The sequence below is a fragment of the Rattus norvegicus genome, chromosome 4 (assembly GCF_021556685.1).
Source record: "Rattus norvegicus strain SHRSP/BbbUtx chromosome 4, alternate assembly SHRSP_T2T, whole genome shotgun sequence".
Classification (NCBI taxonomy): Eukaryota; Metazoa; Chordata; class Mammalia; order Rodentia; family Muridae; genus Rattus; species Rattus norvegicus.
Window position 1 is genome coordinate 75,851,770 of NC_141537.1, and position 23,126 is coordinate 75,874,895.

Genomic DNA, 23,126 nt, shown 5'->3' on the forward strand with positions numbered 1-23,126 from the left:
CTTTTCTACTACCTGTGGAATGTGCTGGATGATAAGGGAGGTTAAAGCATTTAAGAACCATCATTAAAAATAGACATTTAAGAAATTAAGTTACACAGGAATATGAGGAATAAAAATCTACTGAATAGAATGAAAGATATGGAAGAGAACATTTGTAGAAGATCAGATTAAACAAAAAATTCAGTAATTAAAGATCGAGTCAATTAATTAACATTGTCAACAAACGAATAAAGTCAGAAAGATGAGAGAGAAAGTGGGTTGTAAATTTAAAAGAATGAAGAAAGATGGTAAACATATGGAGCATAATCAAGATTTCATAAACAAATTGGAAAATATTTAAAAATAAAAAGGGGAAACATTGAAAATCTATTTTATTATAGTTAAATAAGGGCTTATATTTTTCTCCAAAACATTAAGTAAACATGGATTTACAGATACAACTGAAAAAACCTCATTTAGTGTAAATAAAAACAGACCTTCACCAAAACACAGTGGAATGAAACTCTCAAATAGAAGATAATGACAAAAACTTGTAAACAGAAAAGGAAAAATATCAAGTCACACAGATAATGGTTCATTAGATTTGTATCATCACTCATAAAAATAAATCTATACACCAAAAGAAAATGGGAAATATATTACAAGTGCTAAAAGAAAAGAAATAAACCCAAATTTGCCACCTAAGGAAGCTATTCCTAACAAAATTTTCTTTCTAAATATTAGAAGAAATAGTCTGCCCCAGATAAACAGAAATTGAAGGAACTGATGACCCGTACATGAACCAATAGGCAATAAGAATGGAATGATGATAGCTACTATATTATTCCAGATTCTTTAGAGAAACAGAATATGGAAATTGGTCTATATAGTATGAAGTTGGCTAATCCAATGATTGGTACCATTTTCGAGAGAAGGAGATCAAGTTAGCCTCTTGATATAATAATCTGGAAGCCTAGAAATCTTATCTGATATTGAAGGTCTGAAGGATCACAGAGAGACTTGTATCAAGTCCACATGAAAAACCACAGAGGCTAGAGTGAAATTCCCATAGGTCTTGGCATTAGTGACAAGAGTATTCACTCAAGGTCCTTTCTTGACTGACTGTGTTTCACACTTTCAACTACTTTGTTCCTAATTCACATTGTAAATATGGCTAAAAAAAGCCAGCAATAACCATTCAGTAGCTTGAGTGCTAAGATACATGAAATTTATCAGATCAAATTAATTAATCCTTTGCTTTTTTTTTAATCCTTTGCTTTTTAATTCAATCCCACTCAAATGTTTTAGGACATGAACAAAATATAGACCAAGTCTTTGTAAGATGTAACATAAATTGCTATTAATCTAATTTCCAGCAGGCATCTTATTACCATCTGAAACCTCCTGAACAGGCCTTATCTATCCATATTTCAATCAGCATTAGTGTCTTCTGAATGCCTACTAACCTCATTCACTAACTCCTGCTCTCAGCATTCTTTGCTGTCTCTATCTGGCATTTCTAAATTTTTCAAATTCATCTTACCACCCAGTTTCAAAGTCCTAAGATCTGTAAAATCAGATTTAGTTGGAACAATGGCACTTGTTTCCCTGATACTAATTTACTGTGTTTGTTAATTTTTAATTACTATGATTGTAAAACCTGATAGAAGTACAAAATATTAATTTTGTTTCATACCATCAGAGATTTTAGGACATCATGACAAGGGAGTCATACTAAGGAGGTTGGTTCATAGCAAGGAGAATGTGGGGTTGTGGCTGTTTATATTAAAGCTAACCCTGAAATAGAAAACCAATTGGAGCTGAGATACAAGCCATCAAAATTCTAGCCTACTTGATCTACCAAACTAGCTAGTATAGAATGTTATAGAATGTACTAAAAATGATGAGGAAGAAGAGGAAATCAGGACAGAAAAACAAAATAAAACTAAACTAAACTAAATTAGACTGTTATGGACTAGTAAGGGTACTAGGAAGAGATTGGAAAGCTGAGAAGTACCTTGCATAGGTAGGCTAATAAGATATCCAATGCATATCATATGCAGGCATATACATGTTCCAATGTAGCAATAGAATTTAATAGTCTACATGATTACCTGTATATTGATAAATATATTGTAATTAATAAATTGTATGAAATATTCAATAACAACTCTTCTGACATTGTTGCTCCTTTATGATGTGGTAGAATATACTTATTGAGAAAGGGAAACTGTACAGACTCAAGTTCTAGTTTTCATGACAGCTGCTTAGGGCTCTATTTTATTATATCTCACCCTCCAAATTCTAGATCTAGGTCAGATTGATAGGATTTTTGAAATAATCCACTTCATCTATTTAGGCTTAAACCATATCTACACTGAAATAAAGCACGGTTCCTTGAAAAATGTAATTAGATCCAAGCATATCCAAGCAGCAAGAGATAACGTTCATCTGAGCTATGTCTACTCTAGTGCCCGGTCACATAAATTCCTGATCGTGGTCATGATCCTAAAAAATAGGAAATTTTAGCCAGAAATTTTAGCCAGAAATTTTATGATGTTTAGGACATATATAATGGTTGTAGCTATATGCCAAAGAAGGAGAAGGTGATTTTAGGAATGTCATCCAATTCGGTGCCTAAATTTTAAGTTAAACTTAACAAAGATCATTACGATACCAGCTTGTTAAAATGCAAGTGACAGCGTGCAAGCCATTCAACAAATGCTTTTGAACTTTGGCTAGCATTAACTTTTGTAACCCACAATCTATTAGAGGACAAGTAAGAAAAAGCTGATCCCTGAGGCTTGCGAGATGCCATCTTGGCGTCAGGTTTAGTGAGAGATTTCGTCTCAAGGCAATGAGGCTGGGAGTGAAGAGCAAAGCATCCAGTGTGTTCCTGTGACTTTTGCATGCACAGAGGCACACACATCTACACACACATGTGCACATATACCATGCACAAACACACACACATGCGCGCGCACACAGACACACAAAGTACAATCACTTTTTCACCTACACATACACAAGGAATAAATCTGACAGAGCAATAAGTTAAAATCTTTTTCGTATTATTTCATGAAGTATATCAACATTTATTAATACTAACTCCTGACATTAAAAAAATGTGAGGATGCACATTCATGTAAAAGTTGAAATTCTAGTCAAATTTCATTTTGTCATTTTAAACTTTAGTTTAGAAATGTAATTCAAGCTCTTAAAATAATTTGGTATATATTTATTATAAATTTTGATGATTATATATAATGTTTCACACACAAATACTGTTATATGTAAATATTATAAACAGTATATAATGTATATATAATATATGATATTATATATTCTGTAATAAATGAGACAACCTATGTTATCCTATACTCATATTCAGGTTGAAAACATAAACTATGCTCATGTATGTATTTGGAATTTATATGTAATGTGTATATTATGCCATACTTCAGATTAAATAGATGAATTGCTTGGTAGATAAATGTATAAAATCTAACATATAAACAAACTATCGATCATTAACAATATCTGATCTCTCTTGGCCAGAACTTCTAATATATATATATATATATATATATATATATATATATATATATATATATATATATATATATATATGTGTGTGTGTGTGTGTGTGTGTGTGTGTGTGTGTGTGTGTGTGTGTAACAATATACATGTTTTGATAGAAATATATGGAAAGTATTTAGATAATGCCCAAATACTCATGTAATTAAAAACTCCAGAAAAGTCTTACACAAACTCAGAGAGTATAAAATCAGCAGCTCAACTAACAAAACAACGACAGCCTCATTGCACGCAGATTTGATGAGTTGGGCACACTCCCAGCTCCCTGAGTTATTGTTAGAAGCAAAATTGTGGAAACACTGTGATTTGGCATTCACTTTTGAATAGTCATTACTGTTGTTCGAATGGCTTAAACAGTTCAACCACACATATTTAATCACTGCAGAGAAATCTTAATTTTAGGGAGTGATAAGTAATCAGAATCACAGAAAAAAAGTAGCTTGTCCTAAAATAAGCACAACATATTATTAGACGTCAAGTGAAATTTTAATGTGTTTTTCATAGGAAAGAGAACTAATCTGTGGAGGATGTTATTTACATTATTATAAAATATTCCAGACTCTTTTAAAGGAGTATGATAGGTGTTTAAGTATAAATTATATTACACAGATCATTTCAGGGAGTCTAATAATTTCCAGACTACCTTTCTACTAGCAAACACAAGAGAATGTGTGGATATTTCGAAAGAATTTAAGCTATTCATAGAGAAACAGATTTGACTTTGTAATGGAAGTCTGGCTTATAGGTCATTTTATCAGTTTCAGCCCACCAGTAAGGATTTACCATGAGCAAAATGAGTCTGGGCAACCTGAAATAACCTTCTTCATGATTTTTATCAACACTATAGGATTGACTAGAAGCAATAAACCACGCCCATTCTCTCTGTCACAGTGCCCCATTGTGCTAAGTGTTAGGCAGGAAAGCATCCACATTTGCACAAATCACTATTCTGTTCCAGTCCCTGCATGGAGAATTCTATTTATATGAACATATAAAAGCAGAGATTTCTGGCCTCTATCTAGGCTGAAGGGACATTTGCTTCCTGAGATCTGAATGAGAGGCATTATAAGTCACAATTAATATATATAGAAGGCATATAAAACAACGATGGCTCTATTATTCAATTGTCACTGATAGGAAGCTGGTGGCAAAATTGCTCTCCAGCGATCATAACTAACTTCCTCCTCCTGGTTTTCATTTATCCACCTTTCAAGACAAAAAGAAATTTCTACCAACTGTAGATTTTAAATTCAACCTAAGATCTGAAAATCGTGTCCTGTTTTTTTCACCTTTATCCTTCATTGTGGATGATGAAGATATTACCACTGGAATTCAGCTATGACAGGATACATGATTAAGCTCTAGTCTAATTGGCTTTGCAGTGTGAGCAGAAGCCAGGACTTAATGATTGTTTCCCCCAGCCTCTGAATTAAAATAAACCCCTGTGATTCACAGTCACCGAGAACAGGAGTCTGATGATTATGAAAGCCTTTTTATGGGCAACAGCGCTGATTATAGGAAAGCTGAAAGTACAAGATTAACTTTGGCTCCTGGAACTTTCAACTAATTAACATGCCTTTAAGAATTTATTTGCATGTGATATGAATGTGTTTAGGTGCTCTGATGTATGTGTATGTGTATGTTTGTGCCTGTAAAGGTCAGAAGCTGAAGTCATGTATTTTCTAAGCCACTTTCTTCCTTATGTTTTTGAGAGAGGGTGTCACTGAGCCTGGAGTTTCCAGGCTCACCAGCTTTGGGGTCTCTTCTATCTTCCCCACCCTTTGCTGAAATCATGAGCTCGCCTTATCACAGCTGACTTTTTATGTGCTTGCATAGAAAGCACTTTACCTGCTGAGACATCTCTTTAGCCCCTTTCTGAACTTTTAAAAGCATAACATTGTTCAAACTCTGATTAAAAGGCAGAGATTTGAGATTGTCACCTTGGTATTTCTAAAGAAATTGAAAGCTATTGATGGATTTATGGAAAACAGACCTTTAAGCCTTAAGTAATGTTGCAATCGGTTGCTGCAGTTCACTTTGTAGAGAACAAATGCTTGGCCTAACAGGTGGTACACAAAGCGGGCCGGGTGTCTAGGGTATCCCTCACCTCTTCTTCCCCTACATTGGAAATGTGGTGGGATGGCTCACTCCATTCACCAGGCAAACAAAACTGCTCCCTCTGGTGCTGGAACTAAGTACATGCCAGAAAACCAGAGTAGAAAGTGAGAAAACATTTCTCCAATGAGCTTTCAACTCCCTGTTATTTTCCCCCGCTATTTTCCTGTGGGAGGAGTTTAGGAAGAACTCTCACAGCACAAAGACTGGCTTTGTACAGAACTATGATTTTCAGGTACTAGAACAATCCAGCTTGGCTAAATTTTCTGTAACTTCAAAATTAAGATAACAGACATGGGATTTTGAAAATATCACTGCAATACATATCTAAAAATAGCAACACTCCTGTGACCTAAAGAAAAATTTGATTTACATTTTAATAACTCTCATTAGAACCATTCCATCACCTGGAAACCCATTGCCTGTGTAAGGCTATACAGTGCGCTCTCTCTCTCTCTCTCTCTCTCTCTCTCTCTCTCTCTCTCTCTCTCTCTGTCACTCGCTCTTGCTCTCACTCTCGCTCTCTCTCCCTTATACTGCTGAACAAGTAGCTAAATGACTATGTAAATGAGTAGCAATGATGAGGTAAATAAAACACACAATCTGAACCATCACTTCTGAAAATTTTAATATGATATTTTTACATTCAAATTCAAATTACTCAAGCCACAGTGACATCAGATATTTGTTTATCCAACTCAGAAATGGTAACAGAGGACATCTGGGGAAAGGTACCTAAAGTTCAATTAGTTACAAATCCCAAATCCATCAACAAATTTATTGAAAATGTAGAAGAATATGGATATTATGTAATATCAGTATACTATACATTTTTTCAAGTTTCTGTGTACTTATATGTAGAAGTGATGTAAAATTTAAATATATATATATATATTGAATAGCAAGAAATTATCTTCCTTAAGGAGAAATATTAAATCTCACAATCTCTTAGAGCTACACATTTTTCAGAAAGATTGTAAGACATAGATGTGGGAGGATGACTACAAGGAAATACTGTCTCATGGACACAGCAAGGAAGATATTGACTCCTAGCAGTTGGAACACCGTAGCAAAACTTGTATAAGCCAGCCCAAATCCCAGCATAGAGTGGGAAGCTTGGCGAAAAAAGCCCATCCACACTGTGGAGCCATTGGCAGTCATTTGCTGCAGGGAAAAAAGAGACAGTTTTCTATAAGCATGTGGCCTCTGGTTGATTGACTGCACACCAGTGGCAGATGACATATCCAGGAATATTTAGGCAATACAAATTGGCCTTAAAAAATATAGAAAGACACAAAATTGAATGGGTAGGGAATGAGGATGGACCTGGAAAGAATCTGGAGATAAGGTGAACATTACCAAAAAAATCATATGAAACTCTCTACGAATTAATTGTCTTTTACTCCTTTTCAATAAACTATGCATTTCAAAGTTGAAATTTCAATTATATTTATATTAAGTGAATTTGTATTAATATGGTAATCAAAGAAGAATTCTATGTTGATAGATATGATCATTCTTATCATTTATGTACTCTAGTACATCCACTTTGGGACACATGGTAAATTAAAAGAAAGTAAAAGCACTGGAATCTGTACTTTTCTGGAAAAGAGTCTTTCAACTCCCACTTTTCCAAGTAGGCATGAGTAGAAAGTGTTTGTCCACCTAAAGCAACCAGCCTAATACTGTGTTTCTCTCTCCTCTCAGGGGCTGACGTTATCAACTTTGATGGCCATGTGGTGTTACCATATCGATTCAGAAACAAGAAGATGAAAACACTCAAAGATGTTATTGCTTTGAAATTTAAGACCTCTGAGAGTGAAGGAGTACTTCTGCATGGTGAAGGACAGCAAGGAGATTACATTACTTTGGAACTGAAAAAGGCCAAGCTGGTCTTCAGTTTAAATCTAGGTTTGTTGAGATTCTCTATTATTCTTTTGTATCATTAAAACATTTATAAAGAAGGGTGGGAGAGATGGCTCATCAATTGACAGCATTGGATGCTCTTGCAGAGGACATAGGTTCAATTCTCAGTGCTACACAATAGCTTACAAGTGTCAACCTTGGAACTGGAGCTCCACGGGAACTACTGACTGTTTCTGACTTCATGACCACCAGGTAGAGTTACATACACACAGGCAAAGCATTCATACATACTAAATAAATAAATAAATAAATAAATAAATAAATAAATAAATAAATAAATTGAAAGCATTTTAAATGTTGCCTAACCCTTTAAAATGAGAATTCTATGAGAATTCATGTTATATTGCCAATTATTTTTTCCATCTCTGGTGGCAGATTATCTATTTGTATACCTATTTCTCTTAGTCACCTTTTTATCTCTGTGACAATATACCTGAAAAACTTCTTAACAGAGGGAAGCTGATATTGCTTCATGTTGCACAATTCTCAATCTATAGTCACTGGACCATAGCTCTCGATTTGTGTTAAGGTAGGACACCATGCACAGAGGGCATGTCAACGCAAAGATTTTCATTGGGGCCACGAAATAGAAGAGAAGAGGATAGAAACAAGATGGACACTTCAGCAACCCATTTACTCTGACCTTTTTCTTTCAGCCAATATCTAATCCCTAGTGCCTGTTCCATCTCAATAGCACTAGCAAATCACTACCTCATCAGTGGGCTGACTGATCCATCTACGAAGTTGAAGCAATCATCTTTCAATCACTTTTCTAAACCTCACCAGCCTGGATCAAGGCTTTAACCTTGATCCTTTAGGGAAACACTTTATATGCATCCAATAACACTATCGATTCAATAAAACGTTTATTGAAATACTTGTACTATGTTCAATGTTATAGTAGACAGTACACTTAGGAGAACAGAAAGAAATGATCTCATTAGGTTTGAGGATTTCCTTATCTAATATCAATGGAGGAGAGACCCTTAGTCCTGTAGAGCCTAGATGCCCCAGCACAGGAGGATGCTTGAGGCAGGAATGGTTGGGTGGTTGGGTTGGAGAGCACCCTCTTAGAGGCAAAGGGGAAGAAGTGTAATGGGATTGGGGGTTGGGGAGGGGAGACTGGGAATGGGGACAACATTTGAAAAGTAAATAATTTAATAACCAATTTAAATAAAAGTTTATGAACTGCCCCAGTGAAATAAAATTATAACTTCAAGTATAAGTGTTAGGAAGTATAATAAGTAGGCATTATACTGAGCTCAGATTGAAATGCCACCTTAAGAAGCTATGGGGCCAACATCACAATGTATAATATATAACACAATTCCCAGGTTAAGATTTAAGCAATGAAAAAAAATAAGGCCATCAAAAGAGACATGACTGTATACAGAAAGACCATTTCAGACAAAGACCTCGCATGTCTATGAGCCAAAAGCCAAGTGTAGTGGATACATGCAGTGTTGCTGAAAAATGTCCTGCATGATAAGAATGAGGAGTTTGTTGATGCTCACTTCGTGTGTCCACTGAGATGCTCATAGACAGTGCTGCCTAGACCAGAATGAGAGTCCAACAAAACATGTTCATGGCTGTGGATGGTGATGATATCACTGAAAAATGTCAGGGGAGATAAAAAAAAGCATCTGAGAAATGATGTTAGTGGTAAAATTCAGCATGACCTGTGATGAACTGTGTATGAAGCAAGAAGTGACTAGAAACAAAGCATGATTCCTGAGATTTGTGCTTTGTCACTCAAGGAATAGTGTCATTTTCAGAAACAAAAGTAAAAAGAGGGCAGAAGTAACTGCAGGGATTTTCTACTGACAGACAGAACATTTGCTGATTATTACATCAACAAATGGTGTTTATATGGAGTATGAGTATGAGAATGCTGTATGAGTAGAGAGTAAACTGGGGGGTATTTGCTAAGCAGAAAGTGGAGAGCAGAGAAGTAAAGAGTATGTAGTTCCACAGAAGCCAAGGGAAGAGAAGTGATCAGTGCTACCTAACTCATCTAAGGTGTGAGCTGGCGCAGAGACAGACGGTTGAATACTAACTCTGCCAACATGGAGGTCCCTCTCACTCTCTCTGGAATTAATAGAACATGCTTTTTGACTTGTTTTATAAGTGAAGGAAGAATAAAAGATGTGGAAAAAATACTTGAAGTGAACTAAACTACTAAACATCTGAGATGCATAAACGGCTGAAGAAAATGGGTACCACAATGAAACCAGAATTCCACACTGCACAAGACAATCACTAAAACACACTTTGAAATGCGTCACCAGAGAAAAGCACAAAATTAAAGTTTGAAACACTCATGAATGATCTTACGACTTGAGCTTCTCTATCTTACATTACCTTGAGCCTCTGGGCATTCTTGAGGATGTCTTGAGTCCTGTGTGTTAACTTATTGGTCAAGGCCAGAAACAAAAAAATTAATTAGGGATTTTGTATGCAATAAGACACTGTCATAAAAATATACCTTTGACTATATAACATCCACATTCAAAAGACAAAATGATGAAAATAGGAAACACATACTTACACTAATACTGTTTTTCACATTAAAATAAAGTGCACATGAAGCTGAGGGATATGTAAATGTTATATATGCAATTTGAATGTCATTCATGAATAACCAATCACACCATTCCATAACAGTTCCAAGCTGCCAAAAAATGTATGAATTGGATGTAAAAGACAACACAGAATAGAAAAATTAAGCACTAAAGATACAAAACACTTTTACCACATCAGCTATATGAATAACAATAAAATGTAAGATAGAATCTTCTATAAAATTAGTGTGTCTATTCAAGATTTATGTATAAGTGACAAAGAAGATTTTTACTATTCTGCTAATAAAGATATTTAGGGTAAAATTATCTTATAACATAGCTTCAGACATTTGAAGTAGCTTACACATTTATTATTATTATCCTTTAATCTTTCCTCACAGTCTAGTCATTATCCCCCTCCCAGTCCACCCTCCAACAATTTCTCATCCCATTCCTCTCCACCCAGTCTCCAAGAGGATGTCCCCACTCCCATCCCCATCCTAACAGATCTCTCCACTCCCTAGGGCCTCAAGTCTTTCAAGTATTAAGTGCATCTTCTCTCACTGAGGCCACACCAGGCAGTCCTCTGTTGTACATCTGTCAGAGCCCTCATATCAGCTAGTATATGATGTCTGGTTAAGGACTCAGAGTCTGAGATACCTTGCGAGTCCAGGTTAGTTCAGGCTACTGATCTTCCTATGGAGCTGCCCTCCTCCTCAGCTTCTTCAAGCCTTTCCCTAATTCAACCACTAGGTACTCAGCTTCAGTCCATTGGTTGGGTTTAAATATCTGCCTCTGACACTTTCAGCTGTTTGTTCGGCCTCTCAGAAGGTAGCCATGCTAGGCTCCTGTCTGTAAGCACACCATAGCATCAGTAATAGCATCAGGCCTTGGAGCCTCCCCTTGAGCTGGACCCCAATTTGGGCCATTCACTGTACCTCCTTTCCCTCATTCTCTTCTCCAATTTTTTCCCTGCAGTAATTTTAGATAAGGACAATTCTGGTTCACAGTTTTTGACTGCGGAATGGCAACCTGAGCCATCCACTTGAAGCCCTGTCTTTCTACTAAAAGTCAACTCTACAAGTCCCTTCTCTCCACTGTAGGACATTTTATCTAAGGTCCCTCCTTTTGAGTCCTGAGGGTTTCTTACCTCCCAGATCTCAGATACATTCTAGAGGGTCCCCCAACCTCCTATCTCCTGAGGTTGCCTATTTCTATTCTTTCTGCTGGCCTTCAGGGCTACAGTACTGTTCCATCCCCCAATACCTGATCATGTTCACCTTTTCCTCTCCATGTTCCCTCTCCCACCCAGGTCCCTCCCTTCCTCTGCCCACAGTGATTGCTTTCTTCTCCCTCCCAAGTGCGACTGAAGCATCCTCACTTAGGCCCTTTGGTTTGTTAACCTTCTTGAGTTCTGCGAATTGTATCCTGTGTTTTTCTGGACATTTTTTGCCTAATTTCCACTTATCAGTGTGTGCATACCGTGTGTTTTTTGCAATTGGGTTACCTCACTCAGGATGATATCCTCTAGTTCCATCCACTTGCCTACAAAACTCATAATGTCCTCATTTTTAATAGCTGAGTAGTACTCCATTGTGTAAATGAACCACATTTTCTGTATCCATTCTTCCACTGAGGGACATTAGAGTTGTTTCTAGCTTTCACAAATAAGGCTGCTATGAACATAGTGGAACATGTGCTCCTGGGGCATGGTGGAACATCTTCTGAGTATATGCCCAAAAGTGGTATAGCTGAGTCTTCAGGTAGATTTATTTTCAATTTTCTGAGGAACCTCACGGTTGATTTGCAGATTGGTTGTACCAGTTTGCAATCCCACCAGCAATGGTGGAATATTCCTTTTCCTCCATATTCTTGCCAATATGTGCTGTCAACTGAGTTTTCGATCTTAACCATTCTGATTGGTGTAAGGTGGGAATCTCAGGGTAGTTTTTATTTGCATTTCCCTGACGACTAAGGGAAATGTAATGACTTTGAACATTTCTTTAAGTGCTTCTCGGTCCTTCAAGATTCTGCTGTTGTGAATTTTCTGTTTAGTTCTTTATTTTAATCATGCATCATTAAAAACTGAGAAATGTCTGAAAAAATATTTAAGTCCAAAGATATATTTTTCAATCTGAATTCATCTTCATAATTTGGGGGAAAACAATATTGATAGTTATATTGGTTATATTGAAATGTATTTAATTATAGTCTTTTTAAAACAGACATTTTTACGTATATACATGGTTTCCCTGCATTTTTATATGTGCAAGTTTTAATTCTATAAAGATATACTGTATGTCATTAAAAGAGATTTAGAGTATATAAAGTGTAACGTGCTATCATGACACTTTGACTTATGAGGAGCTGAGCATGGGCACCAGAAATACGCTGCATTGCCATATCTGTCTCTTGTTGCACAGAGAAACATAAATGGAAAATATTAGAGAACTGATCTAAGACATGGGGGGAGGGCTAGCACTTTTGTTAAAACAAACAAACAAAAAGTTTTGGGAAATATTTACTGTAGTCTGATATCGGGACACATTTGAAAAGCAAGTGACTTTGGTGCTGTGGTGAGTGGAGGCTGCCAGTGTACTCAGCTCCCTTTCAGGAAACTGATCAAAGTGGCAGTGAATGAGTTCTTACATAAGGAGAGATATCTGATCAAGATGACCATGAAGTGATCCTTCAGCACTGGAGAGAAGAAACATATGAGAAATGCATAAAATTCAGTGAAGAATGAATACCAAACCTTCAAATAAATCAATGTGAAGTAACTCCTTCAGCATTGATATAAAATTTGATAAAGCATTAAGTAACACCAATGAAAAAGAAACTTTTCTCAATGCTGCAATTGGATGAAAATTTCCCTACCATCCTTGTGATGGCAGATGAACACAATGCATGTCTGTTTTATAATGTCTTAGAGTAGACGTTAAACAGGGCCTATGTGCTGGTGGTCAGAAACCATGAGATTACTATGTTAAAAGTCATAATAACAATTGTACATCTCAGGAAAACTGTTATTTTAAATCTCTTTATAAGCAGTTCTTAAGCTGTGAATCTAGACCCTATGGGGGGGTTAAAATGACCCTTTTATAAGGGGTTACCTAAGATGGTTGGAAAACACAAATATTTACATTACAATTCATAACAATAGGAAAATTACAGATATAAAGTAGCAACAAGATAATCTCACTGTTGGGCATCACCACAACATGCGGAACTCTATTAAATGGTAGCAGCATTAAGAAGGTTGAAAAATACTGCTCTGTGTAGTACTTCAACTCACTTATATCCATCCCTAGATGTTGGTCAAAAGCCTTAATAACTTTCTTATTGGAAATAATTGGGAGTACAGGAAGGTATGTGTTATTCAGAGTCAGGTGAGTGGTGATGTGATCTTGATTTTAGAGTGAACCGCAAATGGCGTGTTCTTTTATTCAGTGAATCGGCTGCATTGTAGCACAGTAAGAAGCAAATAGAATATTCAGATGCCTCAAGAATAACTATTTTATTAAAGGTTTCACAGTAAAAATATATACCTGAATATGTATACAGCACATATGCATATTTAAACAGTTGTATATGGAAAAACATCTGGATGAAAATAGATTAAATTATTTTTAGTGGAGGAAATAATTTGCATTTCATTTTACTTATTTATTCTGAATAATATTCTTTATCTGTAATCATGAACAGGCATTTGTTCTGAGACTCAGGGGAGGGCATGAGCTATATATAGTACAGGACCCTGTAGAATGGAATATGCAAACCTTGTGTCTAAAAATCATATTTTTAAATTTTATTTCTTAAATTTAGCTTGCATGAATACATGGAGAGTAACATATGCAGATCACAGTGTGTTTACGGGTGGAGGTCAGAGGACAGCCTGCAGGAGTCTAATCTTTTGTATTACATGGGTTCTGGGAATCCAACTAAATATGTCAGCAGGACAGCAAATATCCACTGGGCTGTATTTCCAACCCAAGATATTTTTTTCAGAGCTGTTTTCACTTTACTTTTCTCTACTAAAACATGTAGACAAATTTTGAAAATCAACTGTGGTTTATAGAGATGTGGCATTGCCTTTTGGAACACAGCACTTACTCTAAGATCTCAACAAACGAGTTCATTAACATTTCACTGAAAAGTAGTTCACTTCCCAAGTTTTATTGGTGGACTGGGATTTATGACAACATTATAAATATATCTACTCAAATACCTACTGCCACTCTTTAGTGCCATCCGTCATTAGCAGGTGACTGCCCTGCTATTTAGACTCTTTGTGTATGCATTTCAAGCAATAAAACGCAGGACAGTCTTCTACTTAGAGTTTTTCCACTTTGATTTCTTCTTTTGTATTTCTGTTCTCTCACAATAGAGATGAGCACATTCATGCATGTGTACACACATACAGGTACACATACATTCTTACACACAGAAACATACATGTGATTATACAAACACATGCACACATGGAAACACACACATAACCATGCATTCATGCTTGCATATACGTACTTGGAATTTACATGCATACATATACTTACACCTACAGACACACACATTAATTCCACGGACATGTGCACATGAAAACACACCTATAATCATACATACATGGCTACACATACACACACACACAAACATACATATACATGTGAATTCATATACATGCATGCAAACACACACATACACACACACACACACACACACACACACACAAACACACACTTCATTATCACCCAGACACTTTTGACTTCATCACAGTGCATGAGGAAACGAGAATTATTTTCCACATGTCAACATCCAAGTTCAGAGCACTGACTATTTTGTCCCCATTTGAACATCAAACTAATGGTGCATTATCAGATCTCAGGCTCTCAGGCACCTGAACCCATGTGACAACGACCTGATAGTTCTCCAACTGACCAAAACTTAAAAGAATTTACAACACTGTCCAAAAAAGTCTTCACTTTTACATTCACTTCACATCACAGGGGAAAGTCTGCACCCATACACAGTGGGCTATATAGTCAACATTTTATTTCTGTTTTGTTCCCACTACTCAGGAAGCAACCAGCTTGGGCCCATCTATGGCCACACATCTGTGACATCTGGGAGCCTGCTGGATGATCACCACTGGCACTCTGTACTCATTGAGCGCCAGGGACGCAGCATTAACCTGACCCTGGACAGGAGCATGCAGCATTTCCGCACCAATGGAGAGTTTGACTACCTGGACTTGGACTATGAGGTACATATTTAGGAAGGATTGTAATGGAGGACAGAATTCATACTCTGCTATTGCTTTACTGTTGATTACATAACTGTTCACGCCCCTTTTCCTTCCTTCTTTATAGAAAGGAACTATCATTAAATCTAATTCATTTAACAAATTTTATATGTAATTATAGTAGATATTATATGTACATCTTTAATTGTTATTCTTTTCCTTTTATTGAAAATGACTTTTTTTTCTCACACAATATATCTTGATTATGGTTTCCTCATCTTCTCCTCTTTCCAGTTTCTCTCCAAATCCTTCCCCCACCTTCTCCTTTTCATTAGAAAACAAACAGTCTTCTAAGGAGTAATAATCAAATAAAACAAAGCAAAGACTAACATTAAAATATGACAAAACAAACAGGAGTAAAGGAGCCAAAAAAGGGGCTAGAAACAAATAAAGATGGAGAGATGCACAAATTAGCACAGAAAACTGAAACTCATTATATATGCAACAAAGAACCTGTAGAGTGAAAAAAGAGAGAAATGCATTTATAAACAAATAGAACAAATCAAAATGTAAAATGTGGAAGATATTCCTGACATGATATTATGAGAAAAGGAGCCTCAAAAGATACTGTTTAGTTAATTTTAAGTTTGACATCAACTGCTGGGAATGTAGTGTACCCTTAAAGGTGTGTGTGTGTGTGTGTGTGTGTGTGTGTGTGTGTGTGTGTATTATTCATATCATATATATTTTTTCTTAAAATAACAGGGATCACCTAGGAGCTTAATATATACATAAATATGTACATAAGTATATATATTATCATTTTATACCATTCAAGTTGATGTATTAGGTTCTATATAAATTATCAGAGTACTTCAAGATAGTCCATCATATCTGTTAATAGTATATTGGGGTAAAGCCTTTGTGGTGTTATGTATAATTGGTGTAAAAAGAGCTACATATTCAGAACAGCATCCAAGAAAAATAAAAAGCAAAATCTCTTACACAGCTCAAGGCACCAAACTTTCTTACTTCGTGAAATTAGTAAATCTATAATAATCTTCCAAAATATTCCAAAGCTAGTTTCTCGAATCACTGAAAATTTATGTCCTAAAACTTTGGTAGCTATTTTAAAGTAAAAATAAACTTCCCTTTTATTAAATACTGGTGTGGTAATGAACAAAATTAGAGTACTCTTTCAGATTTGGGATCTTATTTGATACTGCCATTTTTTCTAGTCAATTGTTGTATTGTATATTTTGCTTCCAATCAACACAACAGAAAGTCATGATTCTGAGCAGGGCAAGACCTAATATTGCCAAACTCCAGGAGCAGTGTTCCACATAGTATCCAAGATATAGCAAGTATTGTGATTCCATTGAAGATTTTATATATAAGAAAACAATCTAAGATTGTTTCAAACCTCAGTGTTCCTTGGCATCTACATTTTAGAAAGCAGAAATCCATGAGCAGTGTGTGTGTGTGTGTGTGTGTGTGTGTGTGTGTGTGTATGTGTGTGTGTGTGTGTGTGCATGTATATGTATGTGTTTGAATGTGTTTGTGTTACCCAACTATATGTAAAGATTTAATAAGGTATAAAATGTGGACCATAAAATTATTGGTGGAAAATCTGAATTGATAGCTACCATATATATTCTTATAAGTCAATGGAGACTTATTAACATAAAAATATAAGCTTAGGGCTAAATTACTGTCTCCAAAAATATTCATCCCCAAATGATTATTAAAAGAAGCCATGAATTTGAAAGAGATCAAGTGGAATGCACAAGAGAGTTTGGAGGGAGGAAGCAGGAGGGAGAATTGGTATAATTATATTATAATCTCAAAACTAAAATAATTCTTTTTAAAGTTTAAAAATGTGAAAGTCTAAGAAATTTTTATCTCCTGCAAGTTGATGCCACATCTCTTGTGACTTATTGCTCTAGTATATGAGAGAACTTGCAAATGAATTATTCATCTTATATTAATAAACTTTGAAGTATCATAGAATAGGGAGAGATCCTGAAGCATTAGCCATGGGCAAACATAATTCCAATTTTCAAAAACCATAATTGAAGATTTGGGGTCATCGACCCCATTGAGTTTGTGATGAAACTCTGCATATTCATGCACAGACAACACATTTCACATGAGCACAATGGTTCTAAGATTTTACAGTCTATCAAAAACTTCTGTATTCAACACGGTCTTATGTTTGGGAGTCTTAGCTGTTGACCCAAATGCATGTGGCAGATCTTTGAGTAAAGGTAGTAGGGGGAAGTATAAATGCACTGAAAATGATGAGCTAGTTCATAAGCTCGTAGCCAGTACACTTTATCTTGGGAACAACAGTTTTGCCATGGATTATAGCAAAGATAGTTGTGTTTACTTTTGTATTTTATACTACATGATAAATATCCTCTCTTTTTGTGCTATTTAAAGAAATCTGGGGCACCTTTGGTAGTCAGTATCAGAACAGTTGTCCATGCTTCCTTCATGTAAAAACATAGTATGTAGATTCCTATTACACCGGCTGGTAATATTCACTTCAAGTCTAACTTAATCCACATTTTGTAAAATTTATATTGGAGTCTTTAAACCTTAAAGAATAAAAGAGATAGTCCTCCCAGGTTTACAAGTACCATGTCCTTGCAGAGTGGCCTGAGGCAAAGGACATTGAGGCTTAGTTCGAGAAGCCTCTAGAAGCTCTTGCTAGAGTGGAAAAGGAGGAATGCCCTGGTTTGATCCTTTAACTCTCATAGTGTAAACACCTCACTGTGGGAATTTCATGCTATCAACTGGATTTTAAGAGTGTGGCTTCTAGAATGATGCCCACTGTCACACCATTGCACAACAGAGCACTTGTGTTGGATAGGAACTGTGTAAATAACCTGAAGAACTTATATCACAGTAAGTGTAGAGTTTACTTCAGAGTAGATATTAACATTCTGTCCCTAATGGTTCTATTTAACACAAGTCCCAATTAGCCAGCTGGTATAAGCAGAATCCAACAGAACATTGTTGGGGTAGACTGAACACACATGTTACCATTATCAGCAATGCACATCAGCTAAAGAGATGTGATGTATAGCTTTGCAACTTTGACATGGCTCAATGTTGACATTACTATTGTGTATTAAACTAGCCCCAAAGTTTCCCTGTCTCCTCTTCTCTATAGTGTTATTATACCATGAAATATGGAGATCACTACCAGCAGTCAAATTGCCAACTACATGGTAGCCTGAGACAGAAGAAATACAGTTTGTTTTCCTCCAAGACAAGGAAAAACTGAAGGACAAGACAGGAATTCAGTGTTAGCCTTGATTCTGTCCATTAGTTAAATGCCACTTACATCACTTTGCATGATATACCATGGTCTTTTGCAACACAGCTTTGCCAGGGAAGCAGAGAGTGAGTCTTCCTGATGTTTATTTTTACCTTTAAATGGACAGTATACATAGAGAATATTAAATCATTACCCTTCAGTAGAGCTGAAAGCTTGGGTTTGAATCCCTTTTTGACCTTCACGGGCTGTGTAACATGAGTAATTCACATCCCCTTAATATAATAAGAAAATAACATCGCATTTCTTTTGAAATCATATATACATGTATGTGTATATATACATAAGTATGGATCATATATATAAAGATGTAGAGAAAAATATGGATATAGATAAGCATAGTTCTATATATGCTTCCATAACAGATGCACGTTAATCTTTTTAACATGAAACTATCCAAACTTCTTTTCAGTTACCTCTAATTTCTTTATTTTTCATTATATTATTAGATTTTTTATTTTCATTTCTTTTTTTATATTTATTAAATTGGGTATTTCTTATTTACCTTTCCCGGTTTCCAGACCAACATCCTCCCAACCCCTCCACCTCCCCTTGTAAATCCCCTCCACATCTTTCCCCGGTTACCGCCCTCCCCACCAAGAATCCCATTCACTGGGGGTTCAGTCTTGGCAGGACCCAGGGCTTCCCCTTCCACTGGTGCTCTTACTAGGCTATTCATTGCTACCTATGAGGTCAGAGTCCAGGGTCAGTCCATGTATAGACTTTAGGTATTGGCTTAGTCCCTGGAAGCTCTGGTTGCTTGGCATTGTTGTTCATATGGGGTCTCGAGCCCCTTCAAGCTCTTCCAGTTCTTTCTCTGATTCTTTCAACGGGGGTCCTATTCTCAGTTCAGTGGTTTGCTGCTGGCATTTGCCTCTGTATTTGCCGTATTCTGGCTGTGTGTCTCAGGAGAGATCTACATCCGGCTCCTGTCGGTCTGCACTTCTTTGCTTCATCCATCTTATTTAGTTTGGTGGCTGGTATATGTATGGGCCACATGTGGGGCAGCCTCTGAATGGCCGTAACTTCAGCCTCTGTTCTAGTCATTGCCTCCCTATCCCCTGCTAAGGGTATTCTTTTTTCCCTTTTAAAGAAGGAGTGAAGCATCTGCATTTGGTCATCCTTCTAGATTTTCATGGATTCTGTGCATCTAGAGTAATTCAAGCATTTGGGCTAATATCCAGTTATCAACGAGTGCATACCATGAGTGTTTTTCTGTGATTGTTTTACCTAACTCAGGATGATATTTTCCAGTTCCATCCATTTGACTTTGAATTTCATAAAGTCATTGTTTTTCATAGCTGAGTAGTATTCCATTATGTACATGTACCACATTTTCTGTATCCATTCTTCTGTTGAAGGGCATCTGGGTTCTTTCTAGCTTCTGGCTATTGTAAATAAGACTGCTATGAACATAGTGGAGCATGTGTCTTTGCTATATGTTGGAGCACCTTTTGGGTATATGCCCAAGAGATGTATAGCTGGGTCCTCAGGTAGTTCAATGTTCAATTTTCTTAGGAACCTCCAGACTGATTTCCAGAATGGTGGTACCAGTCTACAATCCCACCAACAATGGAGGAGTGTTCCTCTTCTCCACATCCTCCCCAGCATTTGCTGTCACCTGAGTTTTTGATCTTAGCCACTCTCACTGCTGTGAGGTGAAATCTCAGAGTTGTTTTGATTTGCATTTACCTTATGACTAAAGATGTTGCACATTTCTTTAGGCGTTTCTCAGCCATTCAGCATTCTCAGCTGTGAATTCCTTGTTTAGCTCTGAACCACATTTTAATAGGGTTGTCTCCCTGTGGTATAACTTCTTGAGTTCTTTGTATATTTTGGATATAAGCCCTCTATCTATTGTAGGATTGGTAAAGATCTTTTCCCAATCTGTTGGTTGTCGTTTTTTCCTAACAACAGTGTCCTTTGCCTTACAGAAGCTTTACAGTTTTATGACATCCCATTTGTCGATTCTTAATCTTAAAGCATAAGCCATTGGTGTTTTGTTCAGGAAATTTTCTCCAGTGCCCAAGGGTTCGAGATTCTTCCCTACTTTTTCTTCTATTAGTTTGAGTGTGTCTGGTTTGATGTGGAGGTCCTTGATCCACTTGGACTTAAGCTTTGTACAGGGTGATAAGCATGGATCGATCTGCATTCTTCTACATGTTGACCTCCAGTTGAACCAGCATTTGCTGAAAAGGCTATCGTTTTTCCATTAGATGATTTTGGCACCTTTGTTAAAAATCAAGTGACCATAGGTGTGTGGGTTCATTTCTGGGTCTTCAATTCTATTCCACTGGTCTATCTGCCTGTCTCTGTACCAATACCATACAGTTTTTATCACTATTGCTCTGTAATACTGCTTGAGTTCAGGCATAGTGATTCCCCCAGAAGTCCCTTTATTGTTGAAGATAGTTTTAGCTATCCTGGGTTTTTTGTTATTCCAGATGAATTTGCAAATTGTTCTGTCTAACTCTATGAAGAATTGGATTGGAATTTTGATGGGGATTGCATTGAATCTGTAGATTGCTTTTGGTAAAATGGCCATTTTTACTATATTAATCCTGCCAATCCATGAGTATGAGAGTTCTTTCCATCTTCTGAGATCTTCTTCAATTTCTTTCTTCAGAGGCTTGAAGTTCTTATCATACAGATCTTTAACTTGTTTGGTTAAATCACACTGAGGTATTTTATATTATTTGGGACTATTATGAAGGGTGTCGTTTCCCAAATTTCTTTCTCAGCTTGTTTCTCTTTTGTGTAGAGGAAGGCTACTGATTTATTTGAGTTAATTTGATACCCAGCCACTTTGCTGAAGTTGTTTATCAGCTTTAGTAGTTCTCTGGTTGAACTTTTGTGATCATTTAAATATACTATCATATCATCTGCAAATAGTGATATTTTGACTTCTTCCTTTCCCATCTGTATCCCTTTGATCTCCTTTTGTTTTCTGATTGCTCTGGCTAGGTCCTCAAGAACTATATTGAATACTTAGGAAGAGAGTGGGCAGCCTTGTCTAGTCCCTGATTTTAGTGGGATTGCTTCAAGTTTCTCTCCATTTAGTTTAATGTTACCTACTGGTTTGCTGTATATGGCTTTTACTATGTTTATGTATGGGCCTTGAATTCCTATTCTTTCCAGGACTTTTATCATGAAGGGGTGTTGAATTTTGTCAAATGCTTTCTCAGCATCTAATGAAGTGATCATGTGGTTTTTATCTTTCAGTTTATTTATTTATATATATTGATATATATTGGTGGTTTTCCATATAATAAACCATTCCTGCATCCCTGGGATGAAGCCTACTTGATCATGGTGGATGATTGTTTTGATATGTTCTTGGATTCTGTTTTCAAGAATTTTATTGAGTTTTTTTGTGTCGGTATTCATAAGGGAAATTGGTCTGAAGTTCTCTTTCTTTGATGGGTCTTTGTGTGGTTTAGGTATAAGAGTAATTGTGGCTTCATAGAAGGAATTCCGTAGCACTCTGTCTGTTTCAATTTTGTGGAATAGTGTGGACAGTCTTGATATTAGGTCTTCTATGAAAGTCTGATAAAATTCTCAATGAACCCATCTCAACCTGGGCTTTTTTTGGTTGGGAGACTTTTATGACTGCTTCTATTTCTTTAGGAGTTTTGGGGTTGTTTAAATGGTTTATCTGTTCCTGATTTAACTTCGGTACCTGGTATCTGTCTAGGAAATTCTCCATTTCCTCCAGATTTTCAAGTTTTGTTGAATATAGGCTTTCATAGTAGGATTTGATGATTTTTTAATTTTCTCTGATTCTGTTGTTATGTCTCCCTTTTCATTTCTAAGTTTGTTAAAATCATATGACACTCTCTGTTTTCTCTGGTTAGTCTGGCTGAGGGTTTATCTATCTTGTTGATTTTCTCAAAGAACCAGCTTTTGGTTCTGTTGATTCTCTGTATAGTCCTTTTTGTTTCTACTTGGTTGATTTCAGCTCTGAGTTTGATTATTTCCTGCCTTCTACTCCTCCTGGGTGTATTTGCTTCTTTTTGTTCTAGTTCTTTTAGGTGTGTTGTCAAGCTGCTGATATCTGGTCTCTCCTATTTCTTTCTGCCGGCACTCAGAGCTATGCGTTTTCCTCTTAGCACAGCTTTCATTGTGTCCCATAAGTTTGGGTATGTTGTACCTTCAATTTCATTAAATTCTAAGAAGTCTTTAATTTCTTTCTTTATTCCTTCCTTGACCAGGTTATCGTTGAGTAGAGCATTGTTCAACTTCCATGTATATGTGGGCGTTCTTTCCTTATTCTTATTGAAGACCAGATTTAGCTGTCGTGGTCTGATAGCACGCATGGGATTATTTCTATCTTTCTGTATCTGTTGAGGCCTGTTTTGTGCCCAAT

General features: G+C 36.4%; 1 protein-coding gene across 1 annotated transcript in view; it reads left to right on the top strand.

Annotated features, from left to right (window-relative positions):
• Positions 1–23,126, top strand: part of Cntnap2 (contactin associated protein 2) — a 2,247,664-nt gene that overhangs the window by 944,200 nt on the left and 1,280,338 nt on the right. The window contains 2 exon segments of the mRNA NM_001427648.1: positions 7,399–7,602; positions 15,254–15,438. Coding sequence (NP_001414577.1) covers positions 7,399–7,602; positions 15,254–15,438 — 389 coding nt within the window.